At 44.0% G+C, this 19,552-nt stretch overlaps 1 protein-coding gene across 10 annotated transcripts in view; it reads right to left on the bottom strand.

Moving 5' to 3' along the window:
* CACNA1E (calcium voltage-gated channel subunit alpha1 E) overlaps positions 1-19,552 on the bottom strand; it is a 735,423-nt gene that overhangs the window by 700,679 nt on the left and 15,192 nt on the right. For 9 of the 10 annotated variants that reach the window (XR_003858904.1, XR_003858905.1, XM_029617785.1 and 6 more), the window contains exon 2: positions 9,818-10,308. Coding sequence is in view for 8 of the 10 variants with exons in the window: in XM_029617785.1 (XP_029473645.1) it covers positions 9,818-10,287 (470 nt within the window). In the remaining 2 variants the exon portion in view is untranslated. The remainder of the gene's footprint in view (positions 1-9,817; positions 10,309-19,552) is intronic. The other variant, XM_029617784.1, reaches the window with a different exon arrangement.

Raw genomic sequence — 19,552 nt, 5'->3', positions numbered from 1 at the left:
GACTTTTTATGGATTGCACCGTACCACAAGTATATACTGTTTGCCAAGTTATTCATGTGCATCAAATACCTAAGTATAAGGATTTATTTTTTTGGGCAATACCAGGTGCGTTACTCCTACTGGAAAGTATTACAAGAGTTTCTACCAGCCCCAGGGTCTTCAAGGACTTATCGATCCCCTCGTTTCCATCCACCACTCTGCCCTCCCTCCAATCAAGAAACAACCCCGGGAGGGTGGGTCACAACCCCCCCCCCCCCACCCCCGAACTCCCCGGTGAGGAGAGCAGTTACACTCCTACTGCTGGCAAACAAATGAGACCAGATTATGTTATTGCTCCTGTTTCCATTTTAAAAATCCTGGTTCTTAGTGAATGTGATTTTCAATTCATTAATTGCAACCCTGTCTCTTAAATACCGAATCCAAGGTTCATTAATCTCCCTCTCTCAAAGAGACAACCCGGCGTTTGATTATTATTCAGCAGCCGCAGCCTCTAAAAGCCAGGCCCTGCCTGGCCATGCAAGCTGTGCTCTCAGCATTCAAATTTCTTCAAACTGACCTAGAAAGAAGACACAGAGATCAGCTGGTGCATTAAACACACTAATTGACAATTAATGGCTGTATTTCCGACTTGCTTATTATTTATTCAGGATCCCTGGTGACCAAGACACTGGCACCATTTCCATTATACATGTAACAACAGCAAACTGTAAGAAAGAGGAGGGAGGCCGGGTACCCTCAAAGGGCTGCTTGAGACACTTCTGGCTTTTCTGAGAGAATTTTTTAATAACCATTTTCAGTATTTTTCCTAAAAAAAAAAACCCTCTGAACATTTTACATGTGGGCCTACAACTCCCGAGGGATGTAAAGAGGTCACGTTTCAAAAGAGCCAATACATGCCGTTTGGACACGACGTCCTCAGCTTTTTTTCCCATAGAAACGTGAAAAACCTGTTAGCACATCTGGCCCTATAGCAATTAACCATGTCTATTTCAGCTGGAATTCTCTGCAGCCGACCTCCTGGACGGTCATCCAGGCTGAATGAACACTGAACACCCTCCAGCATTCGGATTTCGCTCGATTTTCAGGGAAGCTTCACCAGGCCCATTTGGTGTCAGGCCTCGCATTGCTACCCAGAGGCCAGCATTTTTCACCTCTGCAATCTTCAGACAGAGAGCACAGCTTGTCAGTCAAGAGGCACGAGTAACAGAATATGCATATCTGCTAGTTGATGGCTAAAAAGACAAATACTTTTTTTTTTTTTTTTTAATGATATATACCTATGCAATGCCAAAACTTCCCCAACCACAGACAACGAAAACAAGAGAAATGAAAACCAAGTGAGCTAGCGATTAGAGCAATGGGCTGAGATTAGAACCAGGGTTCAAATCCCACGTCCCTCACTGATATTTCTTTGTGACCTTGGAAAAGTCACTTTATCTTCTGTTGCTCAGGGCACTTCCTTTAAGGTGAATTTTCAGAACATTATGCGTGTGAAAATGAGCAGGTATGCTCGTAAGTAGCCTCTGCTTGCGCATTCTGCATTTTATAAAAGTCCACAATACACGCGTATTCCCACTTTCACATGCACATATATGGATGTAAAAAAAAGATGGCATTCCCAGGCAGGGCCAACAGTTATGCATGTAAGTTGCTATTTTAAAAGACACTTGCATGCGAGCTTTTTCTAATTTACTCCCGTATTTTTACACATGCTAGTTTATCTAGCCTAAGTGATATTAACCATGCTTATTGTGTAATACTGACGCGGCGGACCTTAAGCTGAAGAACCAGGAGGGCCTCGATAAGCTGCAGAAAGTCTGGGCAAACAAGTGAACTAATGGATACAAGCGGTGGTTTCATCGACACGCACATGTTATAAAATGCAGCCGCTTAGGAACAAAATCGGGACTTAACGCAGGTAATTCCTATTCTACTTTCACACATACAATGTACGCACATATATTTTTAAAACAGGTGGGTAACGCACATGCGTTCGATGCATGGATATGCGTGGTTTCAATGCATTGCATGCATTTGCGCATAAGCCTAAATACGCACATATGTTGAGGGGTAGAGATCCGTGTATTTTAGAAAATGCGTGTATATCATATGCGAGTGTTATAAAATACTTTAGTAAATCTGCGCATGGCCACATACACGTGTATATGCCACTGCACACAGTTGTTTGAAAGTTAGCCTCCCTGATTATAGGTTCTTTAGGGCAGAGACTTATTGTACGTGAATTACTAATAATGCTGTAAGTCACCTTGAGTGTTATTTGGAAAGGCAGACTAAAAATCTGTATTATTAACTACAGAAAATGCATGCCTATTAATTTCCCTTGTAGGCCCGGCATTCAACATTTTCAAGTTTTAGTAAGACTAAAATCAAAAGCTTGATCTTATGTCTATTAACTCCCTGCTAAGAAATGGACATAGGGCAAGCATATAGGATGCCTGCATTTGAAAAGCTCAGGTGTCATGCTACTGATCCATTTGTACAATTTAAACATTCCCTAATTCCTACCCCTCGCTGCAAGTCAGTGGATATAAATGTGGGTCAGATGCCTTCCCTGTGAATATAAATCTTACACTCTGTATCAATGAATTATATACACTCTAATTGTATTGTTTCTGATCTGCAACAGCAGTAGCTGTGAAACTAGAAAAAGTAACAGCAAAGTTCTCCTGTGAAAAAATACTGTGGAACGCACCCGACTTCTCCCCTAAATTCACACATACCTAACCTCATGGTTTATTCATCTCTCTCACGGGTTTTATAATACAATGCAGACCACCAAAATGTTGCAGGTTTCTGAGCAAATAGGTGTGGGCCTTCCACGGTTTGACTACAGGCAGTCTGCAGATGGAAAGCAGAGAAATCTGCGGTCTCTTCCTGCATCCCCGTTACACTCCTATAGTCAAAATCTAGAACGTTATACTACCTACCAAATAGCTCTCTCCTCCAGGCATCAGCCAGACACCCACCCTATGGCAGGCCACTTGAGTAAGCTCTGAAAGCCAAGAAGGTAGAGGAATTAGTGCAAAAAAAACCCCAAAGATGAGGCTCTTTGATCTTGTGTCCTGCTAAATGCTGCTGCATAATTAATATGTGATGAGAGGATCTGCATGTTTACAGTGGCTCATAATGCCTGAACCCCTGAACACTTCCTGGCTCTGACAGTACAGTAGAAGATAACATCCAACAATTGTTTGCTACAGCCTGAGCAGGCTGTGTGATACCCACAAGGATGGAGAACGCAGGATAGAGAACAAGTGTAACGTAGAGATTTGGGGAAAGTGAAACGCTAGCAATACAATACTCAAAATCTTGTCTACCAAGTTATTTTCCACATTCTGTACTACAGGGTGAATTATCAAAAATTAAACTTATATGCACATAAGTAGCCTCTACTTGCATATTCCATATTTTATGAAAGTCCAAATTACACAAAAGTTTCGCTTTCACGTGCACATATATGCACATAAAATGGGGCGGTCTAAGGGCATTTTAGGGCGAGGCCAACACTTACACACATAAGCTGCTATTTTAAAAGACACACGTGTAGATTTGCCAACTTATTTGCATAATTTTACACCTAATGATTATGTGGAGAAAATTATATTAATCCTGTTTATTATGTAATACTGAGAAGGTGGGAGATCTTGATGAACTGGGGGGAACCAGGAGGGTCTTGATGACCTGGAGAAGGACTAGACAAATTGGTGGACTAATTGGTAAAATGGTCATTTCCTTGATGCATGCAGGTTTTAAAATACACCGATAAGTCCTACTTTATTATCACATGTAAAATATAAGTGCATATATTTAAAAAATAGGTAGGAAAAGGATGCACATTCAATGCATTAATATATGTTCTTTCAATGCTTTGCATTTATTCGTACATTTGCACATATGTTGGGGGTAGAGATATGCATATTTTATAAAACGCGTATATATCATACACACGTGTTAGAAAATACTAGTGTAGATCTGCTCGTGGTCATATAAGCATACATATGCCACCTCACACATTTGTTTGAAAGTTATCCTCCCTGTATTTATACTAATTCATTCTGCAGGAAAAAAAAAACAGGAGAAACAGGAAGGAATTTATTGGTGAAACCAAAATAAAATCATGCAGACCATCTAGCTCTTTGCTACTGCACAGGGAGTATTTGCAAAAGTAACTGTTTTCACCAACAATGAAAATTCATTACTTTGTAGACTCTTGTTTTAAAGTTGCCACACCTGATATGGTATTGTTTTATTGGAAATTACACTTCTGTAATTCTTGCACACCTTTCCCCCCCCCCCCAGTATGACTGAATGAACCATTTGTGGCCTAGCTGGTATTCCCAGATGGGTCCAGTTTGAATTTCTATGAAGATTTCCGCAGGTCTAGCCTGGCTCGGAACAAAAGTTGCCTCAGCATTTGGCGAGAGCCAGCTTGCATTTGCCCACCTTGCCAGGTGAAAAATGAACAGGATGATTCCTCTTAACCTAAGTCACCGTATTACCCAACCTATAGCTTTTAACCACAATCATCCAAAAATAGAACATGAGCATCCAATTCCCAGACCACTTGTTCCCTGTCAAGCTACGTCAAAAATAGGAATGGGAGTCAAAGTAAGATGGGTTGGTTTGATAGTGTCCCACAGGAAATCCAACCTGGCTTACTCCTCTTTTATTTTCTCACTTAACAACTTTCCCTCCAGTTCAATCTCCATTTAAGATCAGTAACACTCAAAACATCCCTTATTTTTGCATCTAATGTAATCAAATATAGGGCAGCTACTAAACTGGTCAATGGTCTTAATCATAAAGCAAATGGGGGGGGGGGGTGGAAAGTTCTAAAGATGTACACTCTGGAGGAAAGGAGGGTAAAGAGAGATATGTGAGAGACATTTAAATACCTCCAAGGAATAAATGCACAGGAGGCTGGCCTCTTTCAAAGGAAAGGAGGTTCTGAAATGAGGGGTCAGGAGATGAGGGTGAAAGGGGTTAGACTCAGATCTAAGGAAAGATTTATTTATAAAAAGGGTGGTGGTGACAGAGAGTATCTGAATTCAAGAAAACATTGGACAAGCATAGGGGACCATGGAGGATGAAGATAGGACTATAAAGCTGGGCAGACTGGATAGGCCATATGGTCTTCATCTGTCATCATGTTCTATGACCCACATATTCAGTGCCCCTTAGCTGTTTAAGTTCAGACTTAGCTCGTATGAACAGAACAGTACACTCTTGTGAAGATTTGATGTCCTTCAGAGTGAGGAAACTCTCACAAAGATGAGATTTGTACAATGTTGTCTCAACCTAGCTTGATAGACTCTCTACCTGGGTAACATCAGGTGTAGTTATTTGCTGCACTAAAACTGTGCGATATGGCTTCGCAAATTGCAAAGCCAGCCAGCCACTTGGCCAGAAATCCCGCCCCAAACTCCACCCCTTTTCTAAATTAGCATCGCATCATGGCATGAATATGCTAATGGTGCGTGCGTAACTGCTTTGAAAATTCACCCCTCCGAGTTTTAGCCACTTCACCCTCCATTGCCACAGGTAGAAAGTGTGAGCCCAACTGGGGACAGGGAAATAACCACAGTGCTGGAATGCAATCTGCTTTGAAGTGCCTGAAAAGCGTAATAGAAATCAAATAAATCAATAAAATAAATAGTGCTTTTTTTTTTTTTTAACATGCAAAATCTAACAGAATTAAAACTAAAAGTTTATACTAGCATTATTCCCCTCTGTACAGGGCATGCATTATTCTGTCAGGGTTAAAAGACCTCAACTGTAAAGGCCCTGCCTGTAAAGGGATAGTGCTAACAGGAGCCTATGGTGGTGTCAGAGGGATGGCTCAGACATTTCCTGAAACAGAACAGCTCAGCTTTACTTTGTGGTTCCCAAATGTTACAGAATAACTAAGGCAAGGATTGAGAAGAAAAGGGATGCCTCCTCCAGACCAAACCAAATATATATTAGCCTTAGACTGGATTCCATGCATTGCTGCTCTGCCCGTGGGTTAGGGTTTCTTTCAGAACATTCTCTCTCCAGTGAAGCTCCAAGGAATTTTTGATAAATCCAAAAGCTGACTCGTTTAGCCAGCTGCATGTGGATCGTCCCAAGATAACTCTACTAGCGTAAGGGAAAGAATTTGAGGTTTAGACACTAACCGCATTTGAAAATAGCAAGCGTAATCTTATGCAATAAGTACATTCAAGACACCAGTGAAGATGAATCTTATTTATTCATAAATAAGAATATTGAAATATTTCTGTAAGGAGAAATAGAAGGATCTTAAATTTACATTCCTTTGCTTCTTTACTGCCATCGAGCAACTTACGACTCCTACCATGATAAACCATGACAGAAACGCACAATCTTAGCGCTATGGCATGCAAGGCTAAGCAGTTTGGTGTCAGCCGAATTAGACTCTCAGAAGTAGCACACGAGACTTGCCAGCTTTAAAGCCCTAAGGAGAATGTTTCAGAAGACGGGAATTGGACGTCCTCAGGGCCAGATATAAGGAACGGGCAAAACAGCCAGTTAAGGGGCTGAATATACAAAACCTTGGGGGTAGATTTTCAAAGGGTTAAGCGCGTAACCCCAAAAACCTGCTCCTGCGCACGCCGAGCCTATTTTGCATAAGCTCGGTGGCGTGTGCAAGCCCCGGGACATGCGTATGTCCCGGGGCTTTGAAAAAGGGGTGGGGTTGTGGGCGTGGTGCCGATCTGGGGGCGGGACTGAGGCCTCCTGCACAGCGGCTGTGCCGGGGGTTGGCGCGCCGGCAGCCAGCCGGTGCTCACAAGATACGCCTGCCAGAGGCAGGCGTAAATAAGTAAAACAAGGTGGGGGGGGATTTAGGTAGGGCTGGGTTAGATAGGGGAAGGGAGAGGAAGGTGGGGGGAGCAGAAAAAAAGTTCCCTACGAGACATTTTGGAGTGGCATTGGAGGGAACGGGGAAAGCCATCGGGGCTCCCCTTGGGCTCGGCGCACGTAAGGTGCACCCCTTTGCGCCTGCCGACCCTGGATTTTATAACATGTGCGCGGCAGCGCGCGCATGTTATAAAATCGGGTGTACATTTGTGCGCGCCGGGTAGCGCGCACAAATGTACCCCGCGCGCGCAGATTTTAAAATCTGCCCCTTGCCGTTTAGACAGATAACTCAAAGTTATCTTTCTAAATGGCTTTTGAATATCGACCTCTGGGTTTTTTCCACAGTAAAATTAAGGTTTGGGCAAACAATGCACTATTTCCAACTTTACCATATGTCAAATTACTTTGCGATGCGGAATAGCCTGGCAAATGGCATTTGCAGCCCAGCTTTTGTAATTTGCAAGTCAAATTACGCTGTCACCTCACAACCGCTTCAGGTCGAATTCAAGAGAGCCTCTGGTGATCCTTGTAAGTCTTGTCCCAGAATGAAAGCACATGAAATGTCAATCACAGAACAAAAATGCTATGGATAAACCCAGACCTTGGTTACTGGAGAAAACGTACTTGTTGCCTGTGACAGCCTATTTATCGAACCACGATTTGCATTACTGTGTTTTGTTTCGGCTCTCTCGTTACTTGCAGGGGAGGCTTATTTACTTATAAAACCTGTTACTGCCCATTGCAGGTTGATAACTAGACCCTTGTAATTTATATAATTCAAATTATCCAATGCATTTGGCTGTGGAATGTTATGTTACTTTTTTAATTTTTTAATTTTGAGTTTGGGCACTAAATATCTATCTTCAAAACGGATGAATGATCTAAAAAGGACTGCTTAAGCCACTTTAAAGTAATATACTATCTTTCTACAGTAACACCTCCTCTCCCACCCCAACCCTTAGTGCATGCATCTTAAGAGCATTATAATCTGTATATTAACAAGAAATTAATCTACAAGCTTTGATTCAGGTCGATGACGTTACTGTGCAAGGAGTAGTAGGAATAACCCTGTAATTGACAAGGCCTCTCTGGCACTGACATCTGCACGTTTTACCCCAAGAATATGAGGCTACCATTACCCATTCGGGGAGGCAAGGAGAGCAGGTTCTATTTCCAAACATTGCAGAAACACAATATATCGAGGGGGGCGCGGGGAGGGCCAACTCCGGTCCTCGAGGGTCACAAACGGGACCGGTTTTCAGCATCTCCAAAACGAATATGCATGAGATGGCTTTGCGTGCACTGCCTTCACTGTATGCAAATCTATCTGATGAATATTCATTGTGGATATCCTGACAATATAGACCTGTTTGTGGCTCCCAAGCTCCAGAGTTGGCCATCTCTGCAAATATATATCATCTCTAAAGAAAGAAGAAGGAACCGTCTGTCCACAAGGGCCACTAACTAGAAGGATTTTCAGGATATCCTATCTTATGCATATGCATTAGGATTTGCAAGCTCAGTCTCTCTTGTGCATATTCAGTAAAGATATCCTGACAACCCAACTGGTGTGCAGCCTTTGAAGACTGCCCTGCTTTAAAGAAAAGAGCATTAGAATAAGGCACAGATCACCAAACTGACCAATCTTTTACCTTTTTTGGGGTGGAAGCATCAACACACACAAGCAAACTGTCCAAGATCATGGGTGTGTTTTGGGGGCTAGCCTTGATTTTTTTTTTTTAATTCCCATTGCAAGGCTTTCTAGAATCTGTAATCCGGTTTTATTACTAGGAAAGGCAAGACATGTGATATCCGGACAGCCTCGAGAAGGTAGCTATAGCTGGAGGGATCTTCAATCACAGAGGCAGCCTCATGTCATTTTGAAAGTCCCGTTTCAAAATTTTTTTAATATTGAGAAATTTCCAAAAGGGTTTGAAAAAAAGAATTGAGAAACCAACACCAGCTTACTGGTTCCTTCTGATCCAGAGCGAGTGGAGGAGTAGCCTAGTGGTTCGATCAGTAAATTACAACAACGAACCAGGGAAGTTGGGGTTCAGATCCCACTTCTTCCACAGATGCTTATTGTGATCTTGGGCAAGTCACTCACCCTTTTCTATTTCCTCAGGCACCACTCATCGGGGTGGGCAGTTCCAGTCCTTGAGTGCCACCAACAGGTCTGGTTTTCAGGATATCCATAATGAATATGCATGAGGTAGATTGGCATAAGAACATAAGAACATGCCATACTGGGTCAGACCAAGGGTCCATCAAGCCCAGTATTCTGTTTCCAACAGTGGCCAATCCAGGTCACAAGTACCTGGGAAGTACCACAAGTACCTGGCATGCACTGCCTCTGTTGTATGCAAATCTCTCTCATGCATATCCATTATGGATATCCTGAAATCCAGACCTGTTTGTGGTTGCCTACCTCTGACTTAGATCGTAAGCCCACTGAGGTAGGGACCTACCAATTATATCTGATTGCACCCACAGATTTGGAAAGGTGAGTAATAAAATCCTAATGATGGATTGTGATATCCTTATTCTATAAATGTGACTGTGGGAGTGATCTCCCCAGTGTCTTTTACTGGAAAATGAGAGACAGTTCTTGCTAGAGAGATTTGCTCACTTTTTCCACAGAAAATACCATGTCACTAGAATTTGATAAGAGTTCATGATTTCTAGAGCTATCTTTCTGCACTGGGAGCTTAACAAGATGTCGCAAACAGGGACTACCAGTAGAATTTAACTTTTGGCCTATAAACTGATGCAACTCCCTACCCCCCATTTCAACAGTACTTTACTTATTTTTTTACAGGGACCTTGATTTTTGCCATTGCTAAATTTATCACTTAATAGGCAAAATATTTCCCATGGCTGTTCCCCCCCCCTCAGGCACCAACACAGCAAGCAAATTAAAGTTTACATGGATACTTACTCCCATTCCTTCCGCCTTGCTTGTGGCGTGCTCTGCATCTTGTGGGCCTCGTGTGCCTTGATGATATCCCGCTGCTCGATCAACCCGCCTCTTCTGCGTTTGATAATATGGGGGCTCACCGGCATCTCGGGGTCAGCGCCCGACGTGGGCACCTGGAACATGCTACTCCCCTCGAAGGGGAAGTGAGTCTCCGTCTCTCTGGCCCGCAGCTCGTACAAGGCATCGTAACTGGCAGTCCGCGAAACAATAGTCTCCGAGAGCGTCTCAGGGTCCAGCAGATTGCAGGAGCGGGTGGCTTGCGTCAGCCCAAGGCGGTGCTTGCGCCAGGCCTCGGCCTCAGGAAGTGCCAGGACATACCTCTGAGACTCAGCCTCCAACTCGGGTATCCCAAGGGTCGCTGCCGGGTCCGGCTCGGTCAGAGCATGGGCGCTGGTGGAGCATGAGCTTAATTCCAACATTTTTGGCACCATCAGAACCACACATCGCTCTGGCTAGGGAAAATTGAAAAAAAAAACAAACACAAAACACACAAGTGAGAGAATTTAGCAAATGAAAAAATTAAGAAGGACCCGCAGGGAGAGCGAGATGCTACCACCAGGCTCACTCCCATCTCGGGAGTGAAAGAGACAGAGCGGCATCCTTGTCGCATGGCAAGTAAATTTAAATATTTCTGGGTATTATAGCCCTAGAATGCAATTTATATTCTGACAAATTTCAGGCCAAAATAATTAATAAGGTTTTTATTTAAAAAAAAAATAAATAAATGAATAAAATAAAGACAAAAACATTCTGGTCTTCCTTGAACATCTCAAGCAGGTGGTTGTTTGGAGTCTGCCCCACACATGTCCTGCTGAACTGGATTTTGTAAACATGGGTGAAAACAGGGGTTACTTACAAGACATAGGGCACCTATGATGGACAGCCTCGAAGATGCAAAATTATTCCTACTGTTGGCACAGACCAGTCACAAATGTGCCTTAGGCCTGGTGGCAAGCATCAAGCCCTGGGCAGCAAGGTCTTAATTTAGTCTCTCTCTATAGGTTTCTCACAAAATTCAAGTACAGTAACAAAGAGCATCATCGCTCTTTAAGTCCCTTCACCCTCCACTGCTTCAGGTACAAACTTAAGACAGTGAGTTCCCAGAGGACAGAAATACCTACACTGCCTGAAGGTAATCTGCTTTGAAGTGCCTGAAAAAGCAGAATATAAATGAAAAGCAACTAAATAAAAATAAATAAATGTAGCCTGTGTCACTTCCGCATGGCATTCAACCTAAACCACTACTGTAAATCTTGTAACAGCCAGGGTTAAAGTTATCAGCATTTTTATTACAAAAATCATGATATGGAAGATAATGAGCACTCAGCTGGCTTGTAGAGTCCCGAACTGCTAATGCTTTGGCAAAGCTCAAGCAATTGGCATGCAGAAGGAACGGGTCTGAATGTATGTTTCCCCTAGTCATTTGTAGTCTCTCTATATAATGGGCTGGGTTTTCAAAAGGTTACGCATGCCGGGCGCCTATTTTAAAAAGGCGGTCCGGGGGCGGGGTCAGGCTCTCGGCACAGCGGCCATATTTGCTGCTGTGCCGGGGATCGCCCGCCGGCAGTCGGCTGGCAAATGCAAATTTCACCTGCCTAAAAGGTAAAACTAAATTTTTGAGGGGGGTTAGTGTAGGGCTAGGGGGGGGGGGGGGAAGGGATGGGAAGGTCAAGTTAGGGGGGAGGGAACGGGTAATGGAGCACGGCTCGGCGCATGCAAGGTGCACAATTGTGCACCCCCTTGCGCGTGCCGACCCCTGATTTTATAACTTGCGCGTGCCTGCGCGCCCAAGTTATAAAATTGGGTGTACATGTTCGCGCGCTACTACGCCCACGCGCAACCTTTTAAAATCTACCCCAATATGCTTAGGGCTCTTGGTGCGGCGTGAGGAGTCTGTTGGAGACTGTAGAGGGGGTGCTGTAGTGGTGTCGGCCAAAAGGGAGCGCTATGTGCCACCCAATGCGCCTAGTTTGAAAAGCCACAGCACCGAAAGGAAGGAAAGGGACTGTTGGCCTAGAAGAGAGAGGACGCTGGTGCATGCTACTTGCCAACCTGTGGGATCAAAAAGAAGCAGGCAAGGCCAAAACTTTAAGGATATGAGGGGTAAAAGGGGGAAGTGTTCAGATCAGGACCGGGGTGGGGGTGGGGAGGGCAAATTACAGTTGCCTGGCTAGGTGAGAGGTAGGGAGGAAAGCATTGGGATCCATACGTTTCTGGTGAATATTCGTTAGATGACAGCTAGTAATATGAGAGAATAACAGTCCATTCCTTAGACAGAGCACTATGACCCCAATCACTGAACACACAAACTGTCAAGAGGATCTGTCCCCATATGGTGAGGATTAGGCTTTCTAACTTATTTTGTGGGTTCGTCACATGGACCCAATGGGAAGCAAGGGGGCAGAATACTTTTATTTTTTTTGGCTATTCAGGGAGGGCATCTCCTATCCTCCACTCCATGTACCTGGTCCCCCTATTTCTCAGTTAGTGCTGGCACACACTCCACTTACAGGCTTCACCAACACTCCAAACTTCGTTTTTCCTGGATTTTCCAGCCAACAACTGTGTTCATGTTAGCAGAGGCTAAACAGTCAGTACTGAATAGCCAGAGTTCAGGGAATGCAGAGTCATAGGAAAAGATACACTGTAATACAACTATCTGGTACATCAAGGGTTAAAGTACCATACTCCCAGTCCCCTCTCTACAGCTTCTGGGACAGAGTGTACATCCCTAATATCCCTCTGGTCGCACACATCTGACCCCAAGGGCTACTCACAACCTCCTGTCCTCAGGAACCTGTCTTCCTTTGTCCTGGGCCTCACACTTGAACAATGTGCAGGATTCCCCCATCTCCTCCACGCTCAGGTTCTCCGTGGGGTACCCCTCACCCGAGAACGCCCTTTCATCTCCTCATCCAGGCTCTCTCTTTCTTAGGGGAAGGAATCACCGCTCCTCTTCCCAGTCAGTTTCTCAACGGGAGGAATCTCAGGCTCTCCATTCCTCAGCCTTGAGCCTTTTCACTGGAGGGGAAAAACCCCTGCTGGGCCCCACCAGCCCACAGGCTGGCGACTCCAGGACAACTGCATCCTTGCGGGCCCCTCTCCTCCCCAGCTCCATCCTAGAAAGGGCAGCACCTGTCAAACTGAGTGAGAATTTATACCTTCCTAGGCCACTCCCTCACCAATCAGAAACCTTAATAACGTTCAGGTTACAGGACTGCAATGCAATATAATCCACAGCTCAGCACTCTGCTCGATGCCTTCCGGTGGCCATCCCGCTGAACTGCAGGCCCAATCAATAAACCCTCAGATCAAGGGCACCCCCAGGGTCCCTCCCATCCAAAATGCCTTGAAATAGTAACTCGTGGACACAAGGGGTGATCCCGTCACGTCAGCATCACAAGGAGCGGTTCCATCATGAAGGCAATAGTAAGGAATCCCAGCGGCTCTCCCACAGTAGCCTGTGCACACAGTTGTCTTTCCCACATGTGCAGAACATCTCAAAAGCCGGGTGCTCATGAAAAGAAGCCAAACAGGACTATCTGTCCAAATCCGATATCAAGCACCTAAATGAAGAAGTCAGCGGATGTTTTAATTAACTCATTAAAGCCAGTTCTGAACGATGTCTGTCTTTCCCCCAGTCACACAGTCCTCTTTCCTGATCAACCTGACAACTGCCATCCTCCCCCATCCCCCTGCCCCTGGCTGTGCTCCACTTTGCTCCCAGTGTCCCTCCCTTACATTTCTTTTTATATACAGATCACTAGTTAAGGTTTACACTATCTTTAGCCAGCACTGGAAAACTTAACATTTTCACATCAACACACAGAAGCAGGGTTACCCCAATGGCCCAGTAGTCCAGCTGTGCAAGAGATTTGTGTTCAGTTCCTGCTTAGGCTAGCAGGTCCTGGAAAAGCTGCACAGGCGGCACTCACACCCGCTAAGGCAGGGGTGGCCAGCTCTGGTCCTCAAGAGCCACAAACAGGCCTGGTTTTAGGGTGTCCACAATGAGACTGCATGAGATAGATCCGCATACAATGGAAGCAGGGCTTGCAAATCTATCTCCTGCATAATTCATTGTGGATATCCTGAAAACCAGGCCCGTTTCTGGCGCTAGAATACCGGAGTTGTCCTCCCCCTGCCACCGGCTGGCTCCAAAGTGCACTTGTGCCCTGTTCTTCAGGGACCTGCAGTCTGCGACTGGATTGTCACTGTGATGGTTTGTCTGGATGAGGAGGGGACGAGAGACAGAGTCAAATGGAGTAAAACAGAGGCTTGCTCAGTCCCAGCTGGAGAAGTTCTGAGTCAGCAGGAAACGGAAAAGAAAAGGAGCAAGTTGCCAAAATAACAAACAAACCCCACTACCTTGAAAACTAAGAAAGCTTTTGAATTATTCTAAGTAAATTGCTGGCTACTATTATTTCATGTTCTGTTAGAAACCTTTTGGAAATGATCAACGCGATCAGAATTAGAAAGTGAGGAGTTCATTCTCTCCTCACCTACTGTCACAGAGAGATGACTACTGGTATTTTAAATGGCAACAATAGAGTAACTAATGCAAAGGGCAAGTACCTACTCTGTGGAACTGCTCCCCGAGTCCAAAGATAGTATTTTCCTGGAATCACAAGGACACGTCATGCAAACGGTCATGTAGCACTTTAAAAGGTTTCCCACATTTACAGCACTAGAAATGTCAGAACTCTGCTCTGCTTGAGGTACAGAACCACCAACCAATTGCATGAACCAGCAGCTCTCGCCAGCCCATACAACTGTGGACAGAGCTGGCACAAGGTTGTTTGCCTTCATCCAGCATTTAGAAAAGAGAGGAGAGGAGCATGAGCTAGGCAAAGTGAAAATGTAGTCCAGTCCAAACAAGTTATGGTAAGCAGAGCCTTACAACCCCAGTGCCTGAAAGGAAACACTGAGTTACCGGCTAAATCCAACCAAGGAAGAGGCAGCTTGGCAGCCCCCGTACCATACCCTCTCTCACTCTCACACACACACACACACACACACACACACACACATTCTCTCTCACACATACACACATAAATAAAAGAAACCAGTGGAGTGTCTGTGCTACCTATAAATCTGATTACGGAATCAGAAAAATTATTTGCCAACTATTGAGAGATCACACATAGAAAATACAGTTTCCAACAAACAGAGATACAAAGAAAACAACATTTATTATTATTTTCTTTTTGCTAGTATTGGCAGGAACCAAATCTTCCAAGCTAAAAGATTCAAAAGCACTTTAAGCTAGGGATCAATTATTCAACTGCTTAACTGGCCAACTTTAAGTTAGCTGGTTATCTCTCTCATTTTCAAAATTCCTCCCCCACCCCACTGAACAATTACATTGAACCACTTAAATGCACAAGGTGGCCAAATTTAGCCAGGTAAAAAAAAAGGGTGTTGTCTTGCTGGGACAGGCCTAACCAATTTCCAGCTCTAACTGCCTAAGTTTAGCTGTAAGGGATGTGCATTTGGATAGTCTGAATACACTATTTTCCAAAAAGAATAACCCTAGAAATTCAACCACCACACCCCAAAAATTAGATTGTGTTGGAAAATGGACCAAAAATGAATGACCTGAACTGAACACAAAAATAAAAGGCTGCACATCCTTATTATCCAGGCAATCCCAACTGCATAAATAGCTGTCCTAAGTCTAGTCAAAGCTTAACTGGCTATGTGCAGGCAAATCTTCAGCCCAAAACCTACCTAGGTGGGTTTGGCTGAAAATTTGACTAAAGATAATTAGCTAAAATTAGCTAATTATCTGTGCCGCTTAGTGGCTTTTGGAAAATTGACCCCCAAACTGATGATAATTATTACAAAGTATAGCACACACATATAAAACTTACTGCTAAAAGGGAGCTAACAGGGACATAAACTTTCAAAGAGGCTCATAGGATGTCCATTGATGCATGTGTGTCGCTGTGCACCCAGGAACATGGCAATTTTACAACACACGTGTGTATCTTATAAAATAGCCTGGGTGCGCCCAATTTTGCATCTGGATAAGAGCCACACAAGTGGGGGAATTTTATAACCGGCGTGCATCCTCTCCATGACCAGTTTCACCAATCTGTCCGCCAATTCACCCAGGGTAGCGCTAGGTCTTCCAAACCCCCCCAGTTACCCCAGGCCCTTTAAACCCCCTCAGGGATGGCTTTTTTTCTTTAAACTTACACCTCCTTCATAGCAGAAGTAAAGTTATGCAGCACTGGGCCTGGCACGTGCACAGGTGCGCGAGTATTTGCACGTCTGTCTCTCGGCCCCGCCCCGGAATGCCCGTGCCCCACCCAAACCATGCCCCTTTCTGAATCTGAGATTTTTGCACATTGGGAGATGCGTCCACATGTAGGCGGCTTTTAAAATCCACTAGGCGTGCACATCTCTCAATTTTGGCGCTCGCCAGGCTTTTAAAAATTTACCTCACAACTTTTAAGAGCACCATATAAGTGTATTGGGAGGCACAAAAAGAAAAAAATGTGTTATACTCCATAAGTAACTCCAACAAAGAGGCAATGTAATCAGCAAGTGAAAACAACACTATAGACAAAGAGATAGAGGTGTGCAACAATAGAATATAAAAGGGAAAGAAGTGGCTTTCCGGCTGCAGTTTTATATATCTTTTAGCCCAGACCTCAAAGATTATCCACCTGCACCTGACTGGGATCAAATCGGAACAGCACTGGGAGCATGGGCACTTCCATTAGTGAGAATGCTACCTGTATCTTACTGTCCCTCATCTACATCTATGATGGAGGGTGCTGTGCTGTGAGAGCCACTACATTTGAAAACTATGGTGGGTGAGTCTGCACCGAGGAGTGTTCTGGGGAATGAACGCTACCAGGAAGGGGTTGTCTCAGAAGTTGGCACTTCTAAATTTTGTTCTTCAATTTCCATTGGGATCACCCCACCTTGGAAAAGGGCACTGGTGAGACCTGAAGTAATTACTTTTCAGTTAACTCCTTACAATCCAGTGGGGTGCAAGATCCCAAGCAGCATGGTTTTACCAAATTACCAAACAGTACAGTGGCATCAAAACCCCAAGGTATAGAGTGTGGGGTATGGCAAAGAGCACAGTGGCATAAAAACTCCAAGGAAATCAGGAAAGGAGTAAAGGGCACCAACAACAGTGGCATGAACAGTCAAAGGCACTCAAAGAGCAACAATAACAGTCTCATGAATACCCCAAGGCATTGTGAAGGCACAGAATGGTACCAGGTATGACAGGGGTTCTTCAAGCCACCATGAAACAGCCAGGAGCTGGCTGAGCTATAACAGTTAAACTACATAAAACAAAAGCAGAAGCCCCTTCAAAAATACCAAAAGACAAGGGGGAATTTCTATAAAATTAACAAAACTCAAACAGATTTTTCATACAAATACTATAGAACTCAGCATCAGAACAATGGCATTTCATTAGTTTACATCCACCACCTCTCACCACACAATGGGCCTCAAGTGGTATCAGCAGTACCCACCTTCAGTTTCATTCATAAGCCGGTTCATTAAATGCTGTATAAAAAGCTAGTTTATTAAAAATTCTATATGAAAAAGCAATAAGATCTTTCATATACCCACTGAAACAAATAAACAAAATATTAAGAAAGAAATGCACTCATCTTATGTAGACAGGCCATTTACAACTTCCCAGCTGACTCACAGAAAAGGAAAACCCAACATGAGCTCACGTTTCTGCGGACACCACCGCCTGCCTCAAGGCTGACCACTCAAATCGGAACAGGCACAAAGTTTAAACGCCCATCAGAAGGACTGCATATCAAAAACGGCGACTGACCTCGGCAATGCATCAGTAAAAATGGCGACTGATCTCGGCAATATATCAGTAAAAACGGCGACTGATCTCGGCAATGCATCAGTAAAAATGGCAACTGACCTCGGCAATGCATCAGTAAAAACGGCGACTGATCTTGGCACTACATCAGTAAAAACAGCGACTGATCTTGGCAATGCATCAGTAAAAACGGCGACTGATCTCGGCAATATATCAGTAAAAACGGCGACTGATCTTGGCAATGCATCAGTAAAAATGGCGAAACTAGCCGGATAAGTCTAAAAATATAAGCTCTACTTAGCTGGGTAAGTCTGAAAACACTCCCCATCTGGCTAAGTCAGTAGTCATTTTTGAAAAACGGATCTTAAGTTTATAGAGGGAAAGGCTGCTTTGCTGTTGGGAGCTTTTCTTTATTTTGTTTTTCTGTTTTTGTCTCCTACCCATCCCACCTTCTATTCTTATTATATAGACTAAACCACTAATTAGGATGTTGGATTGCACAGAATAACCTGACATTGGTTGGCAGAGAAACGTAAGCAAGTACTTTAGATTAATTGTTAGTCATTTATAAAAACAAAGTTCAGGAGGAGCTTAATTAGTAATAACATAATAGATCTTTCAGGTAATTATTTTTAGTTGGTCTGTTCTTATGTACTGAAGGCAACAGGATTCTTTATAGACTATACACCAGATGGCTAAAAAGCACACACATTTTCTAAACTAAAATATACATTGTTGTAAAGGAGTGTATGTTAAACCCTCCTTAAAAGCCCAGGACTAGGCATTTAGCCTGCTTTACATTAACGCAGCCCAGAAGGGATTCCTGGCTGCAGGGCATTTCACATGGATAAGAAGTCACGCTCCAGAGAGGAACACAGGCCCTAGATGAAAGTAGAAGAAAGAGTTATGCTAAACTACTTACCTGTAAGCTGCTGTTGTCCTGTTTCTAATTCTGCTGAGGTAAGCAGGCTTCTGTTTTGTTAATTTGCTTGCAAATAATAAAACTCTGTAGAAGAGTAGCCAGAGTCCATACTGCTTTATCCTCCAGCAAGCCAAAGACTGCTAACACTATGTTAACAATTACTCTGTACTTCATAATTACATGTGAGCAAGCAAACAGACCTATACAAAGGGAATCAATGTGTAAGTACTAGATTTCACAGAAAGGAAGCCAGCTAATTGAACTTGCATGTCAGCTGAGGTCAGGATAGTGATTTGGTAGGTCTCTTTTTTCATTTTTTTCTAAAGGTCTCAAAGTCCTAAGATGAGCAGAAGGATGGCTGGGAAACATTGCACCAAAGCAGCTGCCACCAGAGTTAATACTTCTGCCTCCATCCACACAGAAATCTTGAGCCACAGTGAGAAACCAGTTCAGGGTTAAAGATACCAGAGGTTAACTCACTCATAAAACAGGTGGCAGAGCTGAGAGAGGAGGCAGTGAGGCTCAGAAGCATCCATGACAAAAAGGACTACAACAATGAATGGAATGCTTCTTGAGGCATCTAAGATGAAAAACTCCAGTGGAGAAGGAGAAACTGGACCACAAGATGGCAGCTGGACAGAGATTACTAAAACCAGTAGAATCCTCAACCAGAACCCACCTTCTCTTGAGCTGAAGATCCAGTATGCAGCCCAGGAAATAGAAATGGAGAAACTATCCCAGGATGAGGAGGAACCTAAGCTCATGTGCTCCAAAGCTGCAAGGTCAGCAACCACTATGTCTAGGAAGCAAAGCTAATGATGCTGGTGACTCTTTTCTGAGGGGCATGGGAGGTGACTTTCTGCTAACCAGATGTAACAAGCTACTATAAACCAAGTTCCTGCCCACACAAGCTTATCATGTGTTGGTGTTGCGACCGTTGCTGCTCGATGCCCTCACTCCG

The sequence above is a fragment of the Rhinatrema bivittatum genome, chromosome 10 (genome assembly GCF_901001135.1).
Source record: "Rhinatrema bivittatum chromosome 10, aRhiBiv1.1, whole genome shotgun sequence".
NCBI lineage: Eukaryota > Metazoa > Chordata > Amphibia > Gymnophiona > Rhinatrematidae > Rhinatrema > Rhinatrema bivittatum.
This window is presented reverse-complemented; position numbering and strand designations above follow the sequence as displayed.